The following is a 25,670-nucleotide window of genomic DNA, read 5'->3' as shown; positions in this document are numbered from 1 at the left end:
TTAAGCAGTCATAAAATGCATAAACAGACCATGGAGCAATGACTGGAACCTAGATCCTTATTTTAAGAGGAAAGCTTTAACCCTAGTCCACAGTTGGTGTTTTTCTGGACACAGGTGCATGCAAAGTGGAAAACGATATTAGAATTTAGTATGAAGGAGGGATTATTTCACCTAACACAGCTCAAGCACTTTGTTGGACTGGAGATGCAGACCTAAATCCTCTTCAGGCAGAGGGATTTGAACTGAAAAGTCCTATCACATTAGTAAGAACCTGTGGATGAAAAGCAATCACCACTTGTGCTTTCACCTCTGTTTCAAAGTACTTCATTTGAACAAAGGTTATTTACCTGAAGTGTCTATAAATTCAAGGGAGAAGATGGCATCTTCCTCTAGTATGGAAACAGCACCTAGGTCTCCAGCAGAGTGGTAACCAGGTCAGAATGTTTTCTTTGAGGTATACAGGCAACAATCTAGACTGAAAAGGCTGTAGCTTCTTCTACAGGAACTAAGCATCTGACACTTAGGGACTGTGATGAACATCACAGTGCCAAAATCCTTTATTATGAACAGATTCTCATGGTAGTTATATTGCACAGAATCAGGAACTCACTCGTAGACATGATGACGTCTCCAGACACCCAGCAAGTTTTGGCAGTTCTTACAATGTTTCAGTTCAGATTCCAACTTTGTAACTCATACATTTTCTCCTAAAAATATGTCAGAAGAATGTTTTAGATATCTTGTGCTTACCAGTAAGAAATTACATTCTGACAGCCATGTAAAGGCACAATCAGTAACTAAACTGACATGAGTCAAACACTGTCCATGTCTAGTTCAGGTCCTTAGTACCTTAACCCTCTGTCATGTTTATTACAGCTAATTTCAAGAATGTTGCAAAAAGCTGTGGGTGGAAGGGGTGGGGAGTGAGGGTGTGTGTATACACACACATTTCTGAAGAGGTTGATTCAGTCAGGATTTGTGGCAGTATAAATTACAGCTTCCTGAGTGTTTGTTATTTAATTATTTGTTTGAATGCCAACTATCTGAGGATACGATTCTTAGTACAGTTGCCTGGTTTTCACATCTTTTATCTATACAGAAAATACCACAAAATCTGGCTCAACAAAAGACAAGACTACCTCTAACTGACAGAGTATTTACATCATTTAATTTCTGAGGCAATTAACACAGTTAAATTTTTCACACAATTTAAAACCAGCAGAGGATCTACAAGTAAACAGGCTGCAGAATTGGTTTAGCACCATTTGCAGGACCTGAATTGTTAACCTAGCCTTGGGTAAGAGTGACAAACAACATCAAGACAGAAGGAGTCCTTCTGAGTCAGATAGCTTCTTGTGACTTCTCTTCCCCCTTTCCATGAATGTTGATCATATCAACAGCAAAAGATTCCTTCCTCTAACTCAGCACCAGAGGAGTAAAAGGAACTTAGTCTACTATTCTCTGCTACCACCACCCCCAGCTAAATACCTTGGTGCACCAAACACATGTATACCTAGCTCCTACTTACCACTGCCGTAGCAGACCAGCGTCCAAGACAGAGGAACAAGGATAGCTGAAGAGGTCCTCTCTTTCTCAGCTGTGAGGATGCATTCTTCAGCCTAATTGGTTACAAATGTTCACTTAACAAGCAAAGTTATTCGTATGTTACAGTAATGCAATAGTGTCTTGAAGACTTTAAATGTTGTTCACTTGTCTTTCTAAATCAAAATCACCCAGCAATTATTATGGAAAAAAAACCCCAGTACTTAAAGAAAATGTCATTTTCAATCTAGGAGAAATTTGTATCCCAGAATTTAATAGATTGTTAGCATTCTTTTCTTTTTTCTTTTTTTTTCTTTTTTACAAAAAAGCAAAACCTTTATAAGAATCCGCAGCATAGCTTGAAAAAAACAAGAATTAGAAAGAAAAGTAGAAGCTTTTTGCTGCTATACTATTAATTTTTTCACTCAGATGTGATCAAATAATCAACCTGTCTGCCAGGTATTCAGTGCACTGTGTAAAACAAACTGCTGTATCAAACTCCTAGTGGATGTGCTCACATGACGCACATATACTATACTGGAAAAAATATAGGAAAATGAAAAAATCAGCACACACTGAATGAACATTAATTACTGTCTTCCTGTCTACACCAGGAATTTCCAGGGATTTTCTAGAATTGCCATGCCCTGATGTATTTTCTGCAGTTTGGTCAGCACAGCAAAACCACATAGATTCTGTTGAAGTCAGCTGCCCAGAATCAACTGAAATTTGAGTCCTGTTTATTCTCTAAGTTTTACAGAACTAGAGTTTTAGAGAGAGAGGATCCTCATAAAAGAAATGGAAAATAAATTACTGTGAAGGGATGAGAGAGCTTGCTCTGTTCTTGCTTATGCTGTAGTTTCACAGGAGATGTCACTTAGTAGTACAAGGTTTTGTTAAGCTTTCAACTGAGATCTATTTGTTTTCTTCAAAATCATTAAAACTATAGGAAAAGAATCCAGCAACCATCTAAATTGATCCCTGCACCAGATCAGGTCCACGTAGAACAACCCAACAAATTTCTTTCTAATGTACTTTTGAAACTTCCCATGAAAAAGATCATACAACTTACTGATTCCTTGTAACGCTTATCAAAAACACCTAACATTTTGTCCATAATAATGAACTTCTGAGAGAATACATAATGGATGATTTGGTACCATTCTTTCCAGTTATGAAAATGTTAGTATCTTTCAGACGTCAAAAAGTGCCATGCAAAATTAGTTCTTTATTCTGTCATTTTGGGTAGTTTTTAATCCCTTAAAAAAGTCTTGATATTCTCACTCCTGATACCCAGATTTCTACAAGAATTCCACACCTGAGGAACTTTTTATAAGCCAGCTGAAAGTCTGAGTAGGAAAAGCTGAATAAAACTGCCCTAAGAGCACTTAAACATATATGTAGGTTTGAACATATGAGTTGTCATATTGAAATTTATTGGAATATGCAGGTGCCTAAGCACAAGCATAAGAAATTGTCTAAATGGATGGCAAAGGGCTCAAAGTTCTGTAGGCCTAATCCCAGTTTTGCTTGAAGATTGCTAGTAGATTAAAGGGTCTTACTTATGGATAGTGTTTTCTGTGTCATGATTTGATGAGTTGACTTGCATTTATTTCCCTGACAGTAATATCAGGGAAATAATTAATCTCAGTAATTATCTCTTCATAGATATGGCTTTCACATTTGCTCCTGTTGTAGAGGACAATACTTTTTATACATTAGCTAATATTGATTGATTTGCTTTTGTCAGAAATCCAGGGTGAACATAGTCATTCTTGGTAACTATTCCCAATTCTATTCAGTGTTCAGAAAGGAGGTTTACATGTGACAGCCATCCGTCAAAAAACTGGGGAGATGACATCCCAGCCATCATTTCGCTGCAGATGTGCCATGTTGGGAACAGGATAGGCTGTTTTCAGGGTCCACAATACTGTGCATTTCTGAACCGATATTCAAGGGCAAGTTTCAGTTTTGGAGGATGTATGGCTTCTCCCTAGCTCCCATTTTAGGATACCAAGCAATAGCAAGAGAATGGAAGAATATTTCTTCTGAAGGCCACCAGGAACCAACTTGTCTAGTGGAGCTGTGCATAAACTCCCAGTCTTAGACTTCTGGAGGAGCACCTTTTACTGCAAACTGTAGAGAAAAGAGAGCTTTTTTTCTCTCACCCCCTCTTCTCAGAGAACTGATTTGTGGTGGCTTATCTGATGATGTCATTTGTTGACAAATTTGAAAGTATGTCCCTAGGGAACCAGGATCAGAAAGACGGTTTGGTAATTAAATTATATGGTCTGAGTTAATGCATTATTTGTAAATGCTTTTTTAAAAATTTTCTGACTAATCGCTATTCAGTAACTATAAATCTAACTAGCTGTCTCTCCTGCCTAGGTTTTTTTTTTGTAGGGAGGATTTACCTGCCACTTAACTAGCTAGCTGACTAGCTACCTAACTAAATAATATAATTGTTAATTAATTGAAGAGTTTTCTACCTTTTGGTGTATGCCTGACACAAGCACCAACAAGTGAAGCTGACCTGGGGCAAGAGGAAGCAAGGGTCACCACTGTTCTGTCGAGTGATTTGTATAGCAGACTCACAGAAGTTCAGAAGATATTAGAAGCTCTAACACTGAATGCCTCAGAGTTACACAAATATTGTTACCCCTGCATCATCTGTGGATATTGTAGGTTGGTCTATCTCTTCAACCCTTCCATATGCTCTCCTCTGCTTAGACATTTTGTATTAGTTAAAGCTTTTCCACAGACTACAGTCAACATTTGCCACAACGAAGAAACTTGCTCTTTGTTGTTCATATTTCTTTCATTCAGATACACAGAAAAGACTCCATTATGATATTCTTTTCCCAGTAATCACATGAATTACGGGGATTGAACTTGGTGATTCAGGGCTGGAAAGAGTATCAGAGGCAAAGCCGCATCACCAGCAGAGTACAAGAGAAAGAAATGGAGGTGTCCCTCCTTCTTTGGCTTCCTCCCTCCATTCTTTGGGTGCAAGAACCTCTTGTATGCTTTTGAAAAGTGCTCAGAATTAGCTTATACCATGTACACAAGCTTCTACTGCTTATTATGATCAGTAATGTCTCTTGGTTTGGCAGATACCAGCCTGGTTTAGCATGTACATGTCCCTGAGCTGCACTGAAAAAAACTACAGCAGTTATTTTTAGTATTTAGAAATATCCAAGGAAGGTATTTCACCAATTATTGCCACGCAAAAAACAATGTGTGTCATTTTCAAAGTTCCTTGCTTTTAACTGCACGTAGGATATATGAAACGTGAGGTCAGGTTTACTGGATCTGGCATTTAGGAGCTAATCATTATCACCAGTAACTGGCAACATGGTTAAAATCTGGAACAATTTGGATCTGTGTGGCCAGTTGTTACCCAGATGCTGTAAAGAAAAATAATCTCTTTAAGCCTCACAGAATGGATGACTGCTTTTCAGAGAGTTGCTTAAACCTTTAACATGCTGTAAACATTTTAAATAATGCTAGAAAGAAGATACCATATTGTTATCCTTTGTCTCTGTGTTTGATCTTAAGAAAAAGCTAAACAAACTGTTAATAAATATAGAACTAATTAAGCTGCATTTCCAAAACCATAATCAACAGCTGGAGAGTACCCTATAACAGAAGAAAATAATTTTTAAAAGATCACAACCCAGCAATAAGCTGATTTTAAGGGACTCATTCTTTGAAACAGAGCCTAGCACAGCAGTAGAGCCTGGCTGTTCTTTCTGAAATCCAGGACTAAATAATAAGAAGGGTGTATCTAGCTAGGCAATTATATCTGAGCCATGGTGTTCTAACTCATAACATTAAAGGTACTAGTATGCCCTAAGCTATGAAGTGCTTAGGGAAGAATCACGTATATTTGAGCTCACTCCACATTTGGTCTTTGTCTTTACGGTATCTTTGATGAGTCATGTTTGCCACATACATGTGAAAAGGTATGGTCTTAGGAAAGGTGGTGTGCAACGCTGCACAGCACTTCTGTGGACACACAGGCGGAGTGTACCCTATAACAGGTAATATGCTACGTGTCTCCTGGATGACAGCATATTTAGGAAGACTGACAGGTGCCCAGCCTGGCTTGCAACAGCTCCGACACTGCCTGCTCAGCAGAAGGCATGGGGAGCTGTCCCTTGCTGCCCGGCCCTGCCCCACACTTCTCTGCTAGCAAAAGGCTCGCTTCCATCACACTTCCTCACACTGAGAGGTGCTTACTCACAGAAGTAATTCCAGTGACTGCTACAAATTAACTGACAAAGAAGAGGCAATGTGTGAGCTATTAACTAGCTCAGAGGAGCCCAGCTGGCTACGCTGGTTGCCTGTGGTGAGGCAAGCATGTTCAGCTGTTGGGCTGATGTTCCTAGCTGTCAGCTCTGTTTCAAATAGCTCTACAAGCAATGCCTAGAAGTTACTTCTTCACTCCCTTCCAGTAGTGCTCAAGGAGGATGGAGCCTAGCAGAGCTGTGGAGTTTTGGTTTGGCTTTGTTGCCTTTCCAAAAGGGATTTTGGTCGGATCCAGGAAGAGTACTGGATAGTTAGCACCTTTCAGGGTACACAACCCTGTTCATAAAAAAGCTTCTACAACTTTTTTGGTTTTGTGTCAGTTACATATCACACAAACACCTTTCCCAGTACATGAATAGATACAATTTGAAGATACAAAGATGACATTTAAGTACCAGATTATCTCTATTTCTGGAAAGTTTCCTTCAGGGAACAGAAGCTTCAGTGTCACAAATGAGCCAACAAGGTTTGGATCCTGGGAATGGTTAGTGAAAATGTTTATAGTATATCTTCAGAAAAAGTTGTAAAATCAGTTAGAATAACCCATATGGGAGAAAAAAAAATCATTAGTGTCAGCGTTAACCATTACAAGGAAAACTCACAGGTGTATAAGTTTATGTGGAGAAGGGTATATCAGAATGCACAATGTATTTCCTCAGAGTCTTGCTAGGTTTCTCTGTGGAAAATGCTTAGGTGAGATTAAGTGGGTAAAAAAAGAATCTGGAGAAAGAAAAAGAAATCCTCTAAGAGTAAAGAAACTCCTTGAAAATATTGCCTTTTTAATTATGTTTGTGCCGCAGAGTATGCAAAACTGGCTGCCAGCAGACCATTACTAAACACAGTCAGTGTCCAACCCACGCACGTAGCTATTTATGGCGCTGCAGCTCAATGTCTGGGGGTCTGTAGTCTCCTCTAGATGACCTCCATAGAATGCATTTTTTTTTACTTGTTTCTTCTTTTTTTAATGGCTGTATTTATCAAACAAAAGTCATACAGATATTTTCAAATGTCATGCATCTCTTCATAACTTCTTTGCCAGGCATAGCATAACCATAACCATATTGTACGAGAATAACCATAATTAGCATTTTAAGAAGAATAAACAGTTTTCTTAATTGTCTGCTTGAAGCACAGCATCTAGACAGTTTTGCCAATACATCCATGAGAGAGAAACACATACTACTGATTTAAGTAAGGGTGTAAATCTTCCTGGTCCCACAATTTATACGTCTGTTTACAAGGAGATGACCTGTGCAGTCCTAAGACCTGCCATATTTTATTTTGTTTCTTAAAAGAAAAACATAAACCAGAGTATATTCCAGTTAATCACTACTTACCACCAGTGGCAGTGCTAGCCCAGCCAACTCATTGTTCTTCCACTGAAGAATCACAGAATCCCAAGTTGGAAGGGACCTCAGGGATCATCTAGTCCAACCTTTTCAGGAAAAGCACAGTCTAGACAAGATGGGCCAGCACCCTGTCTAGCCAAACCTTAAAAGTGTCCAACGTGGCCGAGTCAACCACTTCCCTGGGGAGATTATTCCAATGGTGACTGTCCTCACTGTGAAAAATTTTCCTCTCGTGTCCAACCGGAATCTCCCCAAGAGCAACTTGTGTCCATTTCCCCTTGTCCTCTCCATGGGACTCCTTTTAAAAAGGGAGTCTCCATCTTCTTTGTAGCTACCCCTTAAGTACTGGTACACGGTGATGAGATCCCCTCTGAGCCTCCTTTTCTCAAGGCTGAACAAACCCAGCTCTCCCAGCCCATCCTCATATGGCAGCTTCCCAGATCATCTTGGTGGCCCTTCTCTGGACCCCTTCCAGCCTGTCCACATCCTTTCTCTATAGAGGGGACCAAAACTGTACACAGTACTCCAGGTGTGGCCTGAGAAGCGCTGAGAGCAGGATAATGACTTCTTTATCTCTGCTGGTGATGCCCTTTTTGATGTAGCCCAGCACCCCATTGGCCTTCTTGGCTGCAGCAGCACACTGTTCACTCATGTTGAGCGTCTTACTCCTCCTGAGGAGGACTAGCCTCAGCCTGGGCAGGGCACCTGGCCATTCTCACTAGTTACTCTGTAGGCTGGGTGGAACCAGCTCTGGCTAAACTACATGTCAGCTATCTCGGACTCATTTTGCACATGTCTGTTGTTATTTCTTACCTAGGAATGCAAATCATTTTGAAATAAAAAAGAAATGTTGAAACAACCATTTTATTAACCTCTGCTAAACTCTGCTTGAGTTCTTCTCCAGTTTTGGATGCTTAGTTGGAAAGGAGTGTGTGCAGAGGAGCTAAGGGGTATGCTCCACACACTACCATATCACACTATGTCTTCTTCCAGCTTCATACACACAGATGAGTTACACTGCCTTCAGTCTTGATCTTTGACAACTTAATGGCTTATTTTATACCTCATTCTATACATAAAATTAGAATAATATTAGTATTTTGACACTTTTTAAATGACATGGCGACACATGACAGGGTGAAAATGGAGATGAATATAATGATGGTGATTTTGACAATTTCTCTGAAGAAAACAACTGTAATGATAATTTTTTTTCTCAAGCTTTAAGACATACTTTATTCAGATAAAATGCACTGGCCTTCAGTCACTGTTGTTGGTGGGCATGAACTCCACAGTATAAAGATTTCAGCAAGTAGCACTGCATCTCAAATCAAACAGCTTATCTTGCTGCTGGTTGGTGATTGTGGACACCATGTCCTACTGCCTTTTCTTCATAACCAAGATTAATGTTTTAAAACACTGCCAAGTTCTGCAGTGCAGAACTGACATATAGACAGAGGCATCTGAGCTGTCACTGGCATTCAGCATTCCTTGCCTCATTTCTGGCAGAGCCATATCTCTGGCAGTGACGTTCCTGGCTCTCGTCTCACTCAATGAAAACGCTGGCAAATTTCCCAGCACCTTGAATAAGAAACGAATTGGGTCCCGTGACCAGAAGATCTCCCATCATACTGTAAGCAGCATATGTTCATGATTGCTATCCAGCAATCCAAATGGAGGGGCTAGTGACATCTGAGAGCAAGTCGATTTTATTAACACTCAAAGGCATAGGCAGGAAGGAAATCATACTAGGCAAAATCTATTTCAACTACCTTAAAATATTCCTTCTCCGATTCAAGTAATTTATTTAACAAGGTGGGGGGAACAAACCACAAACAGAAGAAACCTCAAAACATCCCTCCCTGCTGATCAAAAGACAAACACATGACATAAGCTAATGCTACAATTTTGCAGAAGAATATTTTGTTTAGACTATTTTTCATTAAAATTCACCTGTGCAATTCATTCCCCTGAACAGTCTTTGGAAAGAAAACAGCCTGAACAAGGAAAATATTAAAATGTATTTTCTACTTTTTGCACAGTTTTAGAGAGGATTTCCTTTCTTTATAGATGGGTCCATGTAATCCAGCATTTATAAAACTGCAGTGCAGTAAAATTTTCACAGAATCTTAGAGCAGCAAAAGGCAAAATAGAAACCCTGTTTTAGAAGCAGGAGGTACCATTGCTAGTCTAAGATGAGTACTGAAGGTAGCTGCTTTTCAAGCTTAGCAATGGAACAATTAATAAAGGAACCCATTAAGGTCTGATTGTTGCTGCTAAAAAGGAAGGTTGAATTTCAGTCCTTTGAAGTAACTGAGAATGATTCAGGCCTCATTACAGAGATATAATCTACATTCATACATTTATGTTAGTGATTCAAATCTATTGGGACAGATTGAATTCCATTAAATAGTGCATCTTTCCTGTGGAACTTTTCTCAGGCTTTCTCAGGCTAACCTAAGAGATGACCCAACAATACAAAGTAGTGGGATATTTAGGGATTCAACTGTGCTATAAAAGAAAGGCTATACAGAAAGTAGAAAAAAGAATGAGATATAATCTAAAAAGTTATGTCAGGTTTTCATTTGGACTCTGTTTTGTAAACGCCCTCCCTGTCATCGCACAGGATAGAAAAGGACTTTATGTGTTGTAGTAGTTTTAAGCACTGCACTGAATATTGCACCTGCCAGAAGCAGATTTAATATGAAATTCCGGATATGTGGGTTTTGTTCTTAACCACAAGATCATACAAACAATATACAGCCAATCACAAGCTAGAAATAAGTCTACGCAGAACTCCTCTTGAGTAAGTTCAAGACAGTACCTATTTTTTTAATAAGCAGGGGTTAAATATATCTGTTTGGCCACCAAACTACTATTTTCTCCTGCCACCATAGATCCCAAATAGCCAAATCATTGTATTTTTCAGTATTTGACAGGAAATGGAGAAAAAAATTGAAAGGTTTCTTCAAATGTATAATTTTAAGACATTTTAGTAATTAGTTATGAATTAAGCTGCTGGAACCACCAGAACTTTAATTTTAGAAATAATGTGTTGTATCCTTCATGTCCTAGACAGGAAGCAGATATTGACACAGCTTTGTAGACGTACAAGTAAGCTGTCAGGCATTCACCGAAAAGTAGGCTTTTGCTTTTCATTTTGGTTTTATTTCTTTTTTTCATTAGTTGCCACAAAAGGAAAGTCTAAATCAGATTCACAAAAAAAAAAAAATCTGAAATGCTTTGCACTAAGTGCAAATACAAGCAGAATAAATACTCTGAAGTACCATAAACAACATCATAAAACATATTGATTCTAACATTAAATGGTTTCATTTTTAAGGCTGTTTAAATGTCACCCCCAGAAGCTGAACGCATAAATTTGGGAGCGGACTCTCTCCAGAATAAACACTATAATTGGAGAAAATAATGTCTAATTTCTGTTGTGAAGTTAATATATTTAACATCCTAATCTAATGAATCAGTCTAATTTTAGAACTATTTGTTCTTTTCTGGATTTTGTGTTGTTTAAATGAAGATTTACTCCAAATGCCAGAAGTTATTGCATAGGCAGTTTTCCATTGCATTCCACTGATTTGCGTTATTAAACTGCCTCTATTTCAAATAAGTCTGGGTTTATGTATTGAGCTACTCACTGTGTTTCTGTACTGCTTCACTTCTCCACTACTCCATTCTCTTAGCAAATGTTCCATCTACCTGCATTTCAAAACAGTTTTTTTACAATAGTAAATACTGAACCAAATTTTAATGTCTTGCACACTGCCCATATCTTGTCAGTCCCCAGTCCCTTATTTTGGTGTTAGAAGATAGTACATCATATGGAAGATGCCTGTTAATTACTGGGAAAGTTGCACTTCAGTGACGGGCAATATGAATCTGTCATAACAGTCAGTATGTGAAATGGCAAATCCATTAGGAGAGATGGAATCAAAGGAAAGCCCAACAACTTAAGAACCTCCAGAAAAATAATAGCTTGAAAAATCACTTTAAAATAGCCTTGAAAGTGGAAAATTTGTTTCTTTCTGGAAAAGGAAACTGCATTAGGTTGTTGGTTTTTTTTTAAAAAAGACAGCGCAATCTTAAAACAGATTTTATGGGGAAACCTTTGCAATCCCAATAAAGCCCCTTTTGCTTTGAAGTCAGACGCGTGATCCAGTAAATGACTCATGTTAGCAATTAGAAAATGGTCATTTAGGGCCCTGATTTCTTTTGAGACAAGGAGGGTGAGGGTGGGGAAAGAGGCACAATAAATCTTGAGAGGCTTAAAAGGAAGAGCAGGCTAAAGTGTGAACTTTTTATTTCAGCAACGGAAGCGAGAAATCAGTGATTCATTAAAGGAGGGAGAAAGACCTCCATGGAAGCTGGCAAAGAAGAAGGAAAAGGAGCTAATTATGTCTCTTCCCTTTTTACTCTCTCTGACCAGCTATAATCTGCTTTTCCAGGGTCTGCCTGTAGTATATACTTCTTTCCAACCTCTCCACCCAACCCCTCCTCCAGCGGGGGGGAGGGGGAGATCTAGCAGGCAACAAGCTCCAGGTGGCTTTCTCAAGCACTTCACTGCCAAAAAAATAAAATAAAAACAAGTTTGGTTTTTGGGTTTGGTTTGTGGTTTTTTTTTGGGGGGGTGGAGGGGGGGGCGAGTGGGGAGGGAAACCTCCCTAGAGGGGATTGGCTCAGCCTGGAAGACAGGGAAATTAGTAAAGCATGAGTCTCCAAGCCATGCTGGTGGCCGGCGCTCAGAGAAGAAGAAGGCTTTAGGAGTAATTAGCAGAGAGCCGAAGGCGGCGGTGGCGGCTGCCGGGAGGAAGCAAGGGCAGCTCCCGAGGCTCCCTCCGCAGCCGGCACCGCTCGCTGCAACTGCACAAGGGTTTCAGATGTCCCACCGCTGCTTGACCCCCTGCAAATAAGGGTTGACCACCAGAGGCACATCCCACCTCTGACTTGTAATCGCTGACATTTAGGCTACAGCTTCCAACCTGTTTACAACCAAAGGGGGAGGGAAAGGAAAGGAAAGGAAAGGAAGGGAAGGGAAGGGAAGGGAAGGGGGGGGGAGACAAGTTGGGATTTCTCTCTCTCTCTTTCTCTGGATTTTTTTCCCCTTAATACTGTCCTGCAGAATTCAAAGCAAAACAAAGAAACTGCCTCCTCTGGGGTTGTCAGTGAGAAAGGACGACTTGTGCAACTGGTTTGGGATTTGCAAAAAGGCAAGGGGGTGGGGATCAGAAGAAGGTGCAAAGCCACAAAGTGTGAATGTGTGTGTGTGTGTGTGTAAAGGGGTATGTGTGAAAAATCCCTTCCAGCACCCCTTTCTGTTGGTTATTATTTATTGTTGTTGTTGTTGTTGTTGTTGTTCACTTTGCTGTCATCTATTTTTCAGACCTTTCTGCATCTAAGATGGTGAAGAAAGGAGTGAGGAAGAGAACAAAATAACCACTGGGAAGTCTCAAACCAGGTTGGGGAGTGTGTGTGTATGTGGGGGGGTGGGGTGGGGAAGAGAAAAAGGAAAGAGGATTAACCACAGCAACCCCCCCAAAAAAACCCAACAGCTCTTTTTTCTGAGGGAGGACTCGAAGGATTAAAAGGCAGCAACTTCTGAGGCGATTTGTCCCCTGAGTTATGGATGTTGGTGCACTTACTTCAGGCCAGATCAGAACTCAGAGGGATCTAACCAGAAGCAGCAACCACCGGCGCTCCACTTGCCTTTTACCGGGTTTTACCCTTCCAGTATGTTTCATTTGATAAGACATTTTCCAGCGCCCAGAGTTTCAGTACAATGTGCAAATGGATACTGACAAATGGTGCCTCAGCCTTTTCCCACCTGCCTTGTTGCTGCTTGCTGCTGCTCTTCTTGGTGTCTTCTGTGCCTGTCACCTGCCATGACCTCGGCCAGGACATGCTGTCCCCGGAGGCCACCAACTCTTCTTCATCATCCTCCTCCTTCCCCTCGTCCTTCTCCTCTCCTTCCAGTGCGGGGAGACACGTGCGGAGCTACAATCACCTCCAAGGAGACGTGCGCAAGAGGAAGCTCTACTCCTACAACAAGTACTTTCTCAAGATCGAGAAGAACGGCAAGGTCAGCGGCACCAAGAAGGAGAACTGCCCCTTCAGTAAGTACGGCTCTGCCCCGCGCCGCCGGCCAGCGGCTGCCGCCCCCCCCGCCCACCCCCGGCCCCCGGCCCCCGGCCCAGGAGCGCCCGAGCCCCCTCGCCGGGGAAGGAAGGGGATGGGGAAAAGGAAGGGGAAGGTGGTGCGTCGGCGGGCTGGGGGCTCGGGGCACGGGTGGGGTGGGCTCCCTCGGGACGCCGCTCCCCGCCAGCCCCTATCTGCTAATCTCTCCCGTTACATTTGTTTTGCAAATGGCTCCGCCGAGCACAGTTTGTTTCTTTGCCTGGCAGAAGAGCAACATCAGAAAGATTTGAAAGGATGTGGCGCGGAGTTGGTTGGGGGAGACGACATTGTCTCCCGAATCTGCAAGTCATTATCCCCTGTCATTAAATGCCTTGACGGGAACGCTGTATTGAAACAATGCGTCGCTTTCCCCCGCGCGCACGCTCGCACTCCTCGCCCCGAGCCCCGCAAGAGCGGTCTGCTCCCTCCGCCCGAGCCCGCGGCGCGGGGGTGCTGGTGGTGTTCCCTGGGCGCTGGCGTGTGGCCGCGGGGGTGCCCGGCGGCGCTGGGAGCCGGTGCGGGGCCGCGCTGGTGCCCGCCGCTCCCGGGCGGCAGCGCCGCTGCACCGCTACTCGCTCCATCGTAAACATCTGGGCTGGGTTCGCACAGACCTCACACGCGTTTCATTGTCATTTTTTTTTTTTTTCCTAAAAGAAATTATTTCAAAGTAAAAGTCGTACAGCTGTTTCTGTGGTTGAAGTTTCGAGCTTTTCTTTAGTATTAATTAAGCTTTTAATAACAGTGGGCTTCTGGTAATGTATTTTTGTCTGTCAGTGCTAGAGATGTAACCTTTATTCGCTTTTCCTGCCCGTGCAATCTCGAACTGAAGCAACCGTAGTAAATCACAATATATTGCACTGTAACTCTTACGTGACTGCATCTCATTGTAGTAACATGCTGAGAAAGTAAGCTCTGTTATGCAAGTGTTGGAGGAAACTCTCTGAGTTGTTTCGCTGGTGGAGAAGAACCACTAGTGGAGAGAAACCACTGTTTGGTTCTTGGGTTGTTTTATGTAAATCCAAACAAACAGGGGATAAATATTCTGTTAAATGAAAACAACTTAAAGTGACTTAAGTAGATCCCTTCTCAGCTAATGTGTAAAGTATGCAGCACTTCAGCAGGTTGCCATGCTGTACGGTAGATATTACTGTTAATTCAGCTGTATTTCTATTAAATACCCATAGTATAGGCTTACAAATAGGGAGGAGAGTTCTGCTGTATCATGTGTCACTACTTCACTTGTTCTACCTTGCAACTTCATACTTTATCATGCACTTAATGTTTGTAAAAGCTTTAGATGTCAAAGCAGCTGAATCTTACCACCTCCCTTTCTGTATTTCATAGAAAGTAAAATTCTTGAAAAACGTAGCTATGATTAAGCCTTTACCTTAATGAATTTGTGCAGAATAAGGTCCAGGCACTGTATTTCTTGGATTACCTTGGTTTGTGGAGGAGGACAGCATCATTTGCCTAAAATGGGATTCTGAAAGCTTTGTGTGCGTCTCAGAACACCAGCCATTCTGTGTAGAACACGGCTGCCAAAAAGGCTGTAAGGGGCCCGGTCTGACAGCAGTGTACTCATGAGAAGTAGCTACTCATCTGGGCAGTCCCATGTAGCCCGCAGAACTGTTTGGTGAGTAAAGTTGCACACATGCATGAGTTTCTGCAAGATTATGCCAAGAAAGAGGTAGAATAAATTGAAATGCACATATCCATCTTTCTGCTCTTTCAGTCTACATGCAAGAATAGATCCCTGCAACTATAGGGTGCGATTCTTTTTTCTTAGTTCTCCAGCCACTGCATCAGAAAGAGAATTAGCGTTCTGGTTGATGTCATGGTTATTGTCACGTCCGCAGAGTATCTACTGAAAGAGAGGAGAATGTAATTTGTTTCATATAAAAGCACAACAATGCCTTTATTACAGAGAGTTGTATCCTGTCCCTCAAGTTTATGTGCAGTGAAGAAAGGACTCCCATCATCTTAAAACTTGCAGCTGACTAACTGCACTTACATCACAAAGTCAGACCTACTGTACAACATCTTTAAACATGAAACAATTAGGAACTTGTGAGCAGAAGATAAGTCAAACGGTTGTATGTTCTTCTTCAATAGCCATTATCTGCAGTGTGAAATTGTGTTTTCTGTAAAAGTACATAGTCTGGGATTATTTAGGAATATATTTACTGTGCCTGCATTTCAAGGGTGTCTGTGTAGCAAAATGTTGCAAGTAGTTCACAAAAGCCATGCTTTTTATGACCTCATGTGTGGCTGTGCCATCATAATGCCGCCGTGATCCCCAGGTGGACTGATTCCATGCAAATATAGGGTATCTTTAAGATAGTCTAAAACATTCAATTACATGTGAATAGATTTGTGCCATGCATAAACAGTTAGCCAGACAGCCCACTAAATTGTAGCCTGTTTAATGTTAAAGGCTATTTAACCTCTAATATGAGCTCCTTTTTCAAAACCATGCTTTACTAAATAAGTAATAGTGACTATTCACAAACAAGGCTTGGAAATATTCTAATTTGGAAGCTAATTTTCTTTTTCTCATATGTTAATGTTTGAAATCCATTTATGTTGCAGTAAAGCCTTATCTGTAGAGATGTAAGATCATGATATGTTGTGTAATTAAACAGCTTTCATGGCTGACGGCCAGTTAAGCACTGTCAAGTAAGAAGAACAGTTGGAGAAAGTCAGAATAAACATTCAGAAAACAGAATTTAGCCTCCAGGCTTTAAATGGCTCAAACAGCATTCATAGATTTGCTCTATAAATATTGTGTAAAGTGTGCTAAATTAAAGTTTACTCTGGCAGACGTTTTCCAACTTGATTACTTGGAACTATTCCATCAGCCTTTCTTTACCTATAGGGTAATGGGAACAGAGGTGGCTTCTGACTGCTCTGTCACAAGGCTGGGGTAACTTGCAGCATTTGGCATAGCTGAAGGGTGTCTGCCACTAGACAGGATACTTCTTTGGTTTTGTTTTGCTCTTCCTTAGGTCTGGAAGTTTGTCCTCAAAATGCAACTACCAGCTCGTCTCACGGCACCACAGCTGTGAAGTCCCTTGCCCCTATCCTTGACAGAGCCATTTGCATGCATGAATAAGGACAGCTGTACTGCTTTTTCGTGACTTAAGTACTTGTGGGGGGAAAAACAAAACTAAAAAGCTTCCAGAGAAGAAGTACAAAAGCTTTCACTATAACTTGAGAGCTGAGATGACCAAGAGAAGCTTAAGCCATGTGTTAAAACGCAGAGAGAACTGCGTGTGTGCAGATTCTGACTTTACTTGCATGCAGAAAGCTGTCTTGAAGATAGTGAAATTCTTTGGGCTTAATGGATGGCATGCATTGGAATCTATCATATGTGATGGGCTGGTTCAGGAAAACTTGAACATATTTTCGAGTGTTATGCTAGAGTTAATAAGTTAATAGTGCTATGAAGCATATAGACTTCAATTTTACAGGACAGATCATAGTAGCCGAAGAACAATAATAAAATACGTGTTGATTAGCAGCAGCTAACCTGTAGTTCTGCCTGAGCAAGGTTTGCAGGATCAGGCCATTATTTAGGTAAGTGCTAGGCAGCCTGTATCATTGGTGGGAAGAACTGGATATTAGTGGAAAGAATTGCTGGAGCGATTCCTGTGGGCTTTGGACCAAGCAGTGCTATGCAAAAGCTACGGTAGATGGCGGCACAACCACTGTCTGGTATCACCTCTGCTCGAAGTAGGTGGACAAGAAGGGGCTGGATCCTCAGCTGTATGAGCTCATTTAGCTCAAGCAGAGCTAAAAGGGTTTACATCAGCAATGATTCTATTAATCGGCCTTCTGAGCATCCAGAGCGGATTAATCCAAACAGTGCAGAGGCACTGTAGTTGCAGGGTAACAGTGTTCACTGGGGTGGCTAGCATGAATTAATTAGCTGATTCTCATGAGCTAATGTATTCCAGGCTTTCCCTTGAGTACGCAATTATCTTTTATACATAGCTTTAGGATCTGCTGAAGTCCCTGGTAGTCTATGGTTTTGCTTTAGTTAGAGAGGGATCATATTAGCAACACAGTGACTAATAGCAAGAAAGTTTTCAGCCTCATTCTGCAGCCCAAAAGATTGTAAACAACCACTCTAATTACTCGAAACAGTGAACATTACTGCTGAGGGTTTTAAGTATATGCATATATCCATGACATATAAATACCTCATATATAGTATAAGTTTGTTATACACAGAAGAATATCATTAAAAGTGTTTTGATTAAGTATACTCAGTTTGATACTCAGTATTTTATTTATACCTCAGCAGTAATAAAATCATAAAGCTTGCTAGGTACCTTAACCTCAGCTGTAAAGCTCAAGCCAGTTTAGAATATTTGGTAAAATATGTTCTTTTGCTACTGAATGCTTTTTAAGCTAGCTCTTTGGGGTTACTGCCTCTTTATGAGCTGATGTTTGTAAAATAATATGAGCATTTTTCTCTACTTTGCTGAAGAATGATTAGTAACCATACATGTTTTGTTATTTTACTCTCCATAGAGTTCTAGTCTATTTTTTACCAATCAGAAAGACTTAAAATGGGAAATAATACTGCTTTAGTGAAGTAATTAGAATCTTAGGTTCTTTAATATGAAATGTACAAGTTCTTATGGAGGTAACTTCTCACTTTTTTTTTTTTCCTTCCCCTGCAGAACTCGGTTACATAATTTATAACCAGCAGTATACAACCTTAGGCACTTAGGATTTATGAATGTGGAAAGAATTGTACTATTTAATGTCTACATGACACTCTCCTGTTACCCTTACTGCATTCCTGCCTTATGGACCATCCATGCTGATACTGTAGCCCTGTCATAAATCTGTACAAAATATACAGTTGTAAGAAGTCTTTTTGTCTTCATAAATCTAACTTATAGGCTCTTGAAAAGAAAAAAAAAAAAAAGAGGGGCAATTGGAAGTTTGTTCTTCTTAAAACCTCAGAAGAAAGAAACCAGGGGCCATGCAGGCTTGTAGATGCGGTGCTGCTGTTTTAATGGGAGGTTTCTCAGGTAGTGGCTCGGCCAAAGATTCCCTTGAAGTTGGCGTTAGCTGAGTGAGCACTATAGAATGTGCTTACACTTCTGAAACATCTTGGATGCATTCACTCATAGGATAAGATCCTCTGTTTTGAAATAAGGTATTTTAAGATGACTTTCAGATGTCTTTGAGCTGTATATGTGAATAGGGGCCTTTTCACTTCAAATGGGAGTCAGATCAGATCCTGCATTAAGAGAGTTTTCATTTATTCCATACAGCCTTTGATTTTGGAGAAGGTAAAACCCTTCTATGGGCAAATCTTGTTAACCTGTGTGTCTTAAGTTAAAAATAGTAGGTGCCTGTATGTACATGGGGCAACATCTCCTGTCATGGTGTATTCCTGACTTTTCCTCTGAGCAAGTAAAATAGTTGCACAGGAATGATTCTAAATACGACCAAAGAAAAAACAAACCTCTTTGTAAACAATATTGTATTTCTATTCTTAAGCTTAATATTTGGGATGATAGAAATAGTGTCAGCAAGGCAGAGAAATTATTCAGTCAACCTGGGATTTCTTATAACACTCTCTTCATGGGCTGTTTTCATTTGTTTTTCTCAGTTTTCTGAAGAGCTTTCTGAATCAAGCTCTTACAATTCCTTCCTCCCCAAAATAGCACCAAGTTGAAACTTCAGTTTGAACATTTTGAGCACTTGCTACCATTGTCTGCAGTTGCCAGAAGACACTGAAGTACCTTATGCTAATATTCTGGGGTTTATCATCAAATGACGTCTTTGCCTTTTTGAACAGGACAAATAGTTTGAATGTTTATCAGCATTAGCAACCACTGTCACCTTGATGAGATTGGATGGAAAAGTAACCTTTGCTTGCTTTGGGCTGTGAAAACCAAATTATCAGATCATAAATGGAGGATGCATTTAGTTAACGTTAGCACATATATGCTTCTTGGTCAGTAGGTATACTGGTACCGCTAGTTTAACTGTACATATGAAACAAATTCTTTTTTGCTTCAAGAACTCATTTTGGTGCAGTATTTTAATATCTTGCAGCCTTTCATTGCTCAGATGCTTTGAACACAAAAAAGTAGTCAATGGTACTTGCAACTATTAGATATTTTCCTAGCTGTATTAATTGCTTCTCTTTCTAGTGCCAATTTGTTGTAAAACATCTCTGTTAGTTACAACATCATAAAAAGGAGACAACAGAAAACACTGTTACTTGAAGTTTTGAAAAGTCAGCCTGGGAAAACTCTGTGTTTATGAAGAAAACTAAAATCTTCAAGAGTAGGAGTGAGGAGGAAGTGGCTTAATCTTTAATCACTGAATGGCTATTAAAATTGAATTAATTAGCTGAGTGGATTATTAAAACTGATTATGCTACTTTATGAGTACAGTGCAACAAATGGAAGTTGCAGGGGAAAGAAATGGTTACAGGTGAGCCAGGTCACACATTAAATAATGGCTTTAAAGGCACTCTGCTTTTAAATTAGGTCACTTGTGTTCTTTCTTTGAACATTCAGTTCTAATTGCAACAGTAAATCAAAGAATACACTCAAAGTAGATTCCCATGTAAGGTGGACAACTGGACAGTGCCTTTTTACTGCTACTAACACGTGCATCCAATTACTGGGTTGATATACTCACAGTGTCAACTGTGAGTATATCCCTATTTTATAGTTTGTGAAAGGGGACAGGCTAATAATTCTTTAGACTTTTACCTCTAAATAATCTGTCAGTAGTGTATACTTTCTACAGTTAAAGAGGAATTTTCACACACACTGAGGCGTACTCACAGGAAATGTTGACACTACACCAAAAAGTTTAATTCCTTTTCTCCCTCCCTGCTTCCATGATTTCTGGTGTTGTGCAAGAGAGGAAAAGACTACAGGTGCTAGAAACATGAATGCTCATGAATTTTACATAAAAATGAAGATCAGATCTTTAATAAACCTTGATTTAGTAACACAATATGATGCCTACTCCTTTTATGGTGGAAAATATATATCAAGGACAATAAACTTAGTGGGTTTTTGCAGTTCTTGACTCCTCTTCCTACATGGGGGGCATGTAGGGGGCATGAGGAGCCTAGCTGCTCTTCTTCTGCAATTGATATTAGAGGTTCAGCAGAAATAAAGAAAATATAAGTTTTCTTTCAGGTTCCTGATGCACATCTGTGCAGCTGTAGCCAGTGTGTGTGGGAGTTGTGGGGAAATGCTGAAGCATTTTGGAAGCATTCAGGATGTTGTTTAATTGGAATTAAGGCATGATTCTAAGTGGAGGCTGGGTATAAATCCATTATATCATGTCCGCGTTAGAGGAAGGGAATGGGAAGTGTGACGAGTGCCAGAGCAACGCTAGAAAGGATGACAAGAAAGAAATAGGGGCAGCATGTGTGATAAGTGGGAGAAAAGTGGAGAAAGAGGGAGCATGGCTTACCCACTTTGGCGGCTGTGAACTGTCAGGGATGTTGAATTGTCCTGTCTCATCTCAGTCCATCATCAGTTTGCTCATAGGCTGAACCTATGAAGCCATTAAGGTGTCCGTTCAATTTGTCTAAAAGTGTGTAATCGGTGTTGGGATATAAGCTCTTCCCCTTCACAATTTCGTTATGTCTTCTCTGACCCTGTTCTATACATACTAGATACTATTTGGTACACGCCCTGGAATTCTCTTCTTCACACTATCCTCTTCAAGAGGATTAATAACCTGCTTTATTCCTAATATTAAAGTCAGTACAGACTAGTTGCAAGCAGAAAGGTGGGCAAACTTGCCCTTGGAAGTAATAAGATATTTAAAGGAACCACAATAAAACCTGTCTTAAAGAAGGAAAAAGTTGGTGTTTGGTTGGCTTTTCTTCAGTTTTGGGCTATGCTAGTGCTGTATTTGTTATAAAAAACATACACGTGAAGGACATCAAGGTATCACAAACTTCTCAGTGTTTTAATCTTTTGAGGGTGGAATAGGGTGTTTTTATTACTGATATGTTTAGTGTTATCAAGTATGTCATATTTCATAAGCTTATCTTTAATATTTGAAGTAGTTACATAGTTACAAGTTCATATATTCAGTAAGTGCTACTATGGTGTGCAAGGTAATTTACTCTCACTGGGATAAAGAATGACGATGTTTAATATGAAGTGGATTTTATAAGACTGGCATTTTAGTGCCTTCTTGTCACACATTTTAATGACATTTTAGGAGATGCTAAAGCTCCTGTTCACTGAAACAGTCTCTTGACTTCAACAGTTCTCTGTGTATAACCTAGATGCTTATTTTTTCCCTCTGGTTTTCCTGGATGTAAACATTAAAAGTATAAACCATGTTGATCCGGAAGTGCCTCATCCACATAATGCATCTTAGGACCTGTGGCACCTGCTTCTTGGAGGAAAGGAAGCTAATGAAAACCTTCCCCTGAACTGTAACCTTAGCTGACTTCACTGTGTCCTTCTCCACTCTCTCAGGGGAGGCAGAGAGGTGCAGATAGCCCATGTTCTGATGACAAGAGACCTTTCTGTTGTTGAAACACTAGTGCTAATAACTGCAATACAGAAACTGCATGCTCACTGAGGACCTGTAACTGCAAAACTAATGGTAACATGAAGCAGCAGAAAGAGTCTAGAGCTAACCACATTCAGCTGAGCTGTGGCTGCTTTTTGTTAGTCTGCTTCAAAGTCTAGGCCTGGTTGCTCAGCTGGCTCTTCAGATGCTGAAAAGAGAACCTTCTCCTCCCATGAAAGATTCATGTGTTGTTTTAGTGCTACCCTTACTGAGTAGCTGGGTCAGCAGTTGGCAGTTTGGCCAAAGGGCTGGGCTAAGGCACCATTGCATGTAAGCTGGAGCAGAAAGTTAGTATGAGCTGAGTTTTACTGGATGTTTTGAGGTATGCCAGACATCCAAACCGTTACAACCTCTTTAAACTATCACTTTACCTGGTTCTGACAGAAACGGCTTGGAAAGTGAGTAGCAGGTAAGAAATGGAAGGAAATTATGATTCCTTCAGCTTCTTACAGGTAAAGATGCTGGGTGAAGATACATGTTGTGCAAGTACGCCGACTAATAGGCACAGTAACATTTACCGTCGTGTCTGTTAGCTTTTGTCCACAGGCCAGCACCTCTTCTGCTTCCAAACACACACAAGCAATGACTCATTTCTTAGGGCAATGCATAGTTTAAGCCACTTAGAGCAGTGGTTTGCCATAGCATAACTACGGCATTTAGACTATATAACAGCTATATATCACTTAGTTATTCCTTGGTGCTTCCTTTTCTCATGTGGCAAAAACCAGTCAAGAACAGTGACCACTGATTTCTTCAAAGCTGATGATAACCGTGTATTAAGGAGCTACAAGACTGAACCCACTGTCTCTGCTAAAAACATTTTAAGATCACCATATGGAAGACATGGAAATATTACTATTAGTAAATGCAGTGTGTAAAATACCTTACTATGGGGCTTTGGATGGGGAAATGCGTATCAGCTGGATGGTGTACCACAAAGAATAGCTACTCCATCAAGGTTGCATGTAAATAGATCGGGAAATAAAAGGTCCAACACCAGCTTTCCTTGCAGAAGAGTTTCTGGGTTTTTTGAACTTTAGAAAGGTTCTTAATGACCACGATGGATCTTTTTATTTAACCAAAACTAGACTGAAACACAAAAGGCTCACTTCCTTCACCACGTGCTGTGAAGATTCCCTGGGTGTGAAGGGAGCTGGGGGATTCTTCTGAATTCCCACTGCTCCTCCTGCTGATGGTCAAGCAGCATAGAGGAGGAATTTACTTAAAGGGAGAGGGAAGAAGGCTGAACAATTTGTCACAGGGATAGTCTGCGGGAACTAACCTTTGAGTATAGGGAGTGCCATATAGTGTTAGGTATTATGAAATATCAGGTCCTATATATGTTTGTTATCCATTGTACCCCCAAATTTATAAATGTATTTGACTCTAATCTCTCTTTGGCTCTTTGCTGCCTATAGAAATGAGGATAGTAATTCTTACTATATGAGCAAGGGTGGTATGAAAACAAATTATTTATGAAACACACCAGTAACACTGTGATGAGTACCAAGAAGAAAAAAAAATGTGGGTGGTAATCATTCTCTTTTTACAGAAAGGTTTGGACATAAGGAATAGCAAGGGCAGTTTTGTCCTCTTATAGAAAGGGAAAGAGTAGGCTACTTCTTAACTCCAACAGACTTAGGCATTTGTCTTTTGATTCCATAGGAAAAAAAAAATTCTATAGCCTGTCTTGCAAGCACTCTGTCAAGATTACTCAACAAATTTGTTGCAATGCATAATACAACAGTTAATGGCAAAATAGCTCCTAACCAAACAGCATGGGCGTAGGCGCAAATTGGATCTGTCCTTCTGTCAAGCTGGGCTCTAGATCTGGTTGTGTTGCATGAACATTATAGTCACGAGCAATGTAAAAATTTATTTTGCTTTGAAAGTATGAATGTTAGGATGTTTCAGCTCAAGGATATATATAATTTCCATGATTAAATGATCAAAATATAATTGTGATTTCACTTTCTTCTCTTTACTGTCAGGCCTAGCAGTCGAAGAAATTTGAGCATGATGTCCACCTAATATTTATTGTATTTGGCCCTATTATATATTTTTGGGACTGCCTTAATTTCCTTGAAATGTTGTCTGTGTGTTGGAGTTAAGATACTGGAATTATTTGTTTGGTTTTTATTTCTTTTCCTACCATTTTTTTATTATTGATACTTCCACTTCAGTGTCACAGCATTATTCTTTCAGTTTAATTTATTACAGTTACTATTACATGTCACAACTTCTCTTTGAAATGACAGCCATCCAAGTTAAAGTCTTTTCAACTTTAGTGAAAACACATATAATGAGGCTGACACTTGGCTCATGTGGTATTAATCTGGTCTCTTGGTCATTTCTTCTGTGTCTCCTGCTGCAGTCTGCTCTCAAAAAGACATATCTGCAGCTGGGGAGTACATAAGATTAACTTCCGCCTCTCTGTGGCTTTTTGCCTCAGACCACACACCAAATAATTCCTCAAAGCATTATCCAGATTTGCTCAAAATTCACCATGCTTGTTTTATTCCTCCAGTTCTGCCACACATGCATTTGTGGACTCTGCTTGCAGCTGATTCTGCTTATGAAACAGGAAACAAATCCAAATGAGGATTTGGAGGCAAACACTATTGTAAAATATCTATAGTAATTTTTCAGTGGAACTCTTCCCTGTTTGGTTTTGCTGATTTTATAAATGTACGCAGTAGACCATAAGGGTCAGCAAGATGTAACCTTTTTGTTTTCAACTGTACTTGGGGCATAACACAGACTGATGTAGCTTTTCAGACCAGACTGAATTATAGAAACTCCTGTGCACAAAATTAAATTTAAAAAAAGCACACCACAGTGCTTATATTAAGGAAGATCTTCAGTGCTGTCTGAACTATTAAATTCAATAATGCTACAAAAAAAGGTTGCCACTGTGGAGATGGAAGAAGTGTTACTCAGCTCTGTTATGCAGGAACCGCCAAACCTTAATCACAGTTTAAAATCCTTAAAAAGGGAGCCACCGAGGTGAGGAGTACAAGTACCCCTGCTCACACGCTAATGCAGACTCAAGAAGTATCTGTAACGATGAGCAGGAAAACCAGTATGGGAAAACACGTAACTACTTTCTGTTACCTTGTGCTTAATACAAGAAGTTATAGCTGAGGTTATACCAGACACTTCTTGTTAAGTCCACAGTGGGGATGGGAACATAATTTTGGTGTTTGAGTAAATTTCAGTTGGCATTTTCTAGTATTAGTATTGTTGGATTTTCAGCTAAATATTTTTTTCACGGTAGTTTCAGAATCTTTCCGCTTTTCAGAGTAGCCAGTTATAAATATATGTAAGCTCTTCATTTATAGCTGTTTTGTGTGCCAGGCTATGGAAGTTCTACACGCAAAACTCCTGTTACACACTCACAGGCATACTGATAATGCAAGAGTAGGCTGCATGGTGATGCAACTAATACACTACATAAGACAGTTTCCAAAGAATCCCTAATGGTCCTAACTGAACACCACATTTACATTTTCAGGTGTAATCCTTGTGTAGCTATTGCTGTGAGCACCTCCGAAAGTTCACTCTATCAAGTTTATGATGTAAAAGCTCTCATGATGTGAAACATCTTGAAAATAAATGGAAATCTGTGTCATTACTGCAGTATTTAGACACATTAGATTCATGTCTTCTGGAGGGCCATAGCATATGCTT

At 40.2% G+C, this 25,670-nt stretch overlaps 1 protein-coding gene across 2 annotated transcripts in view; it reads left to right on the top strand.

The window, feature by feature from the left end:
- The first annotated feature begins 11,972 nt into the window (after positions 1-11,972).
- The window catches only part of FGF10 (fibroblast growth factor 10), a 63,207-nt gene continuing 49,509 nt past the window's right edge, over positions 11,973-25,670 (top strand). Inside the window, exons 1-3 of one of the 2 annotated variants that reach the window (XM_064438566.1) lie at positions 11,973-12,166; positions 12,601-12,675; positions 12,770-13,330. In XM_064438566.1, coding sequence (XP_064294636.1) covers positions 12,997-13,330 — 334 coding nt within the window. In that variant the 5' untranslated portion in view covers positions 11,973-12,166; positions 12,601-12,675; positions 12,770-12,996. Of the gene's footprint in view, positions 12,167-12,279; positions 12,470-12,600; positions 12,676-12,769; positions 13,331-25,670 lie in introns of those variants that run through there. The other variant, XM_064438567.1, reaches the window with a different exon arrangement.

This window comes from Phalacrocorax carbo, chromosome Z, assembly GCF_963921805.1.
Source record: "Phalacrocorax carbo chromosome Z, bPhaCar2.1, whole genome shotgun sequence".
In the NCBI taxonomy this organism is placed as follows: Eukaryota; Metazoa; Chordata; class Aves; order Suliformes; family Phalacrocoracidae; genus Phalacrocorax; species Phalacrocorax carbo.
This window is presented reverse-complemented; position numbering and strand designations above follow the sequence as displayed.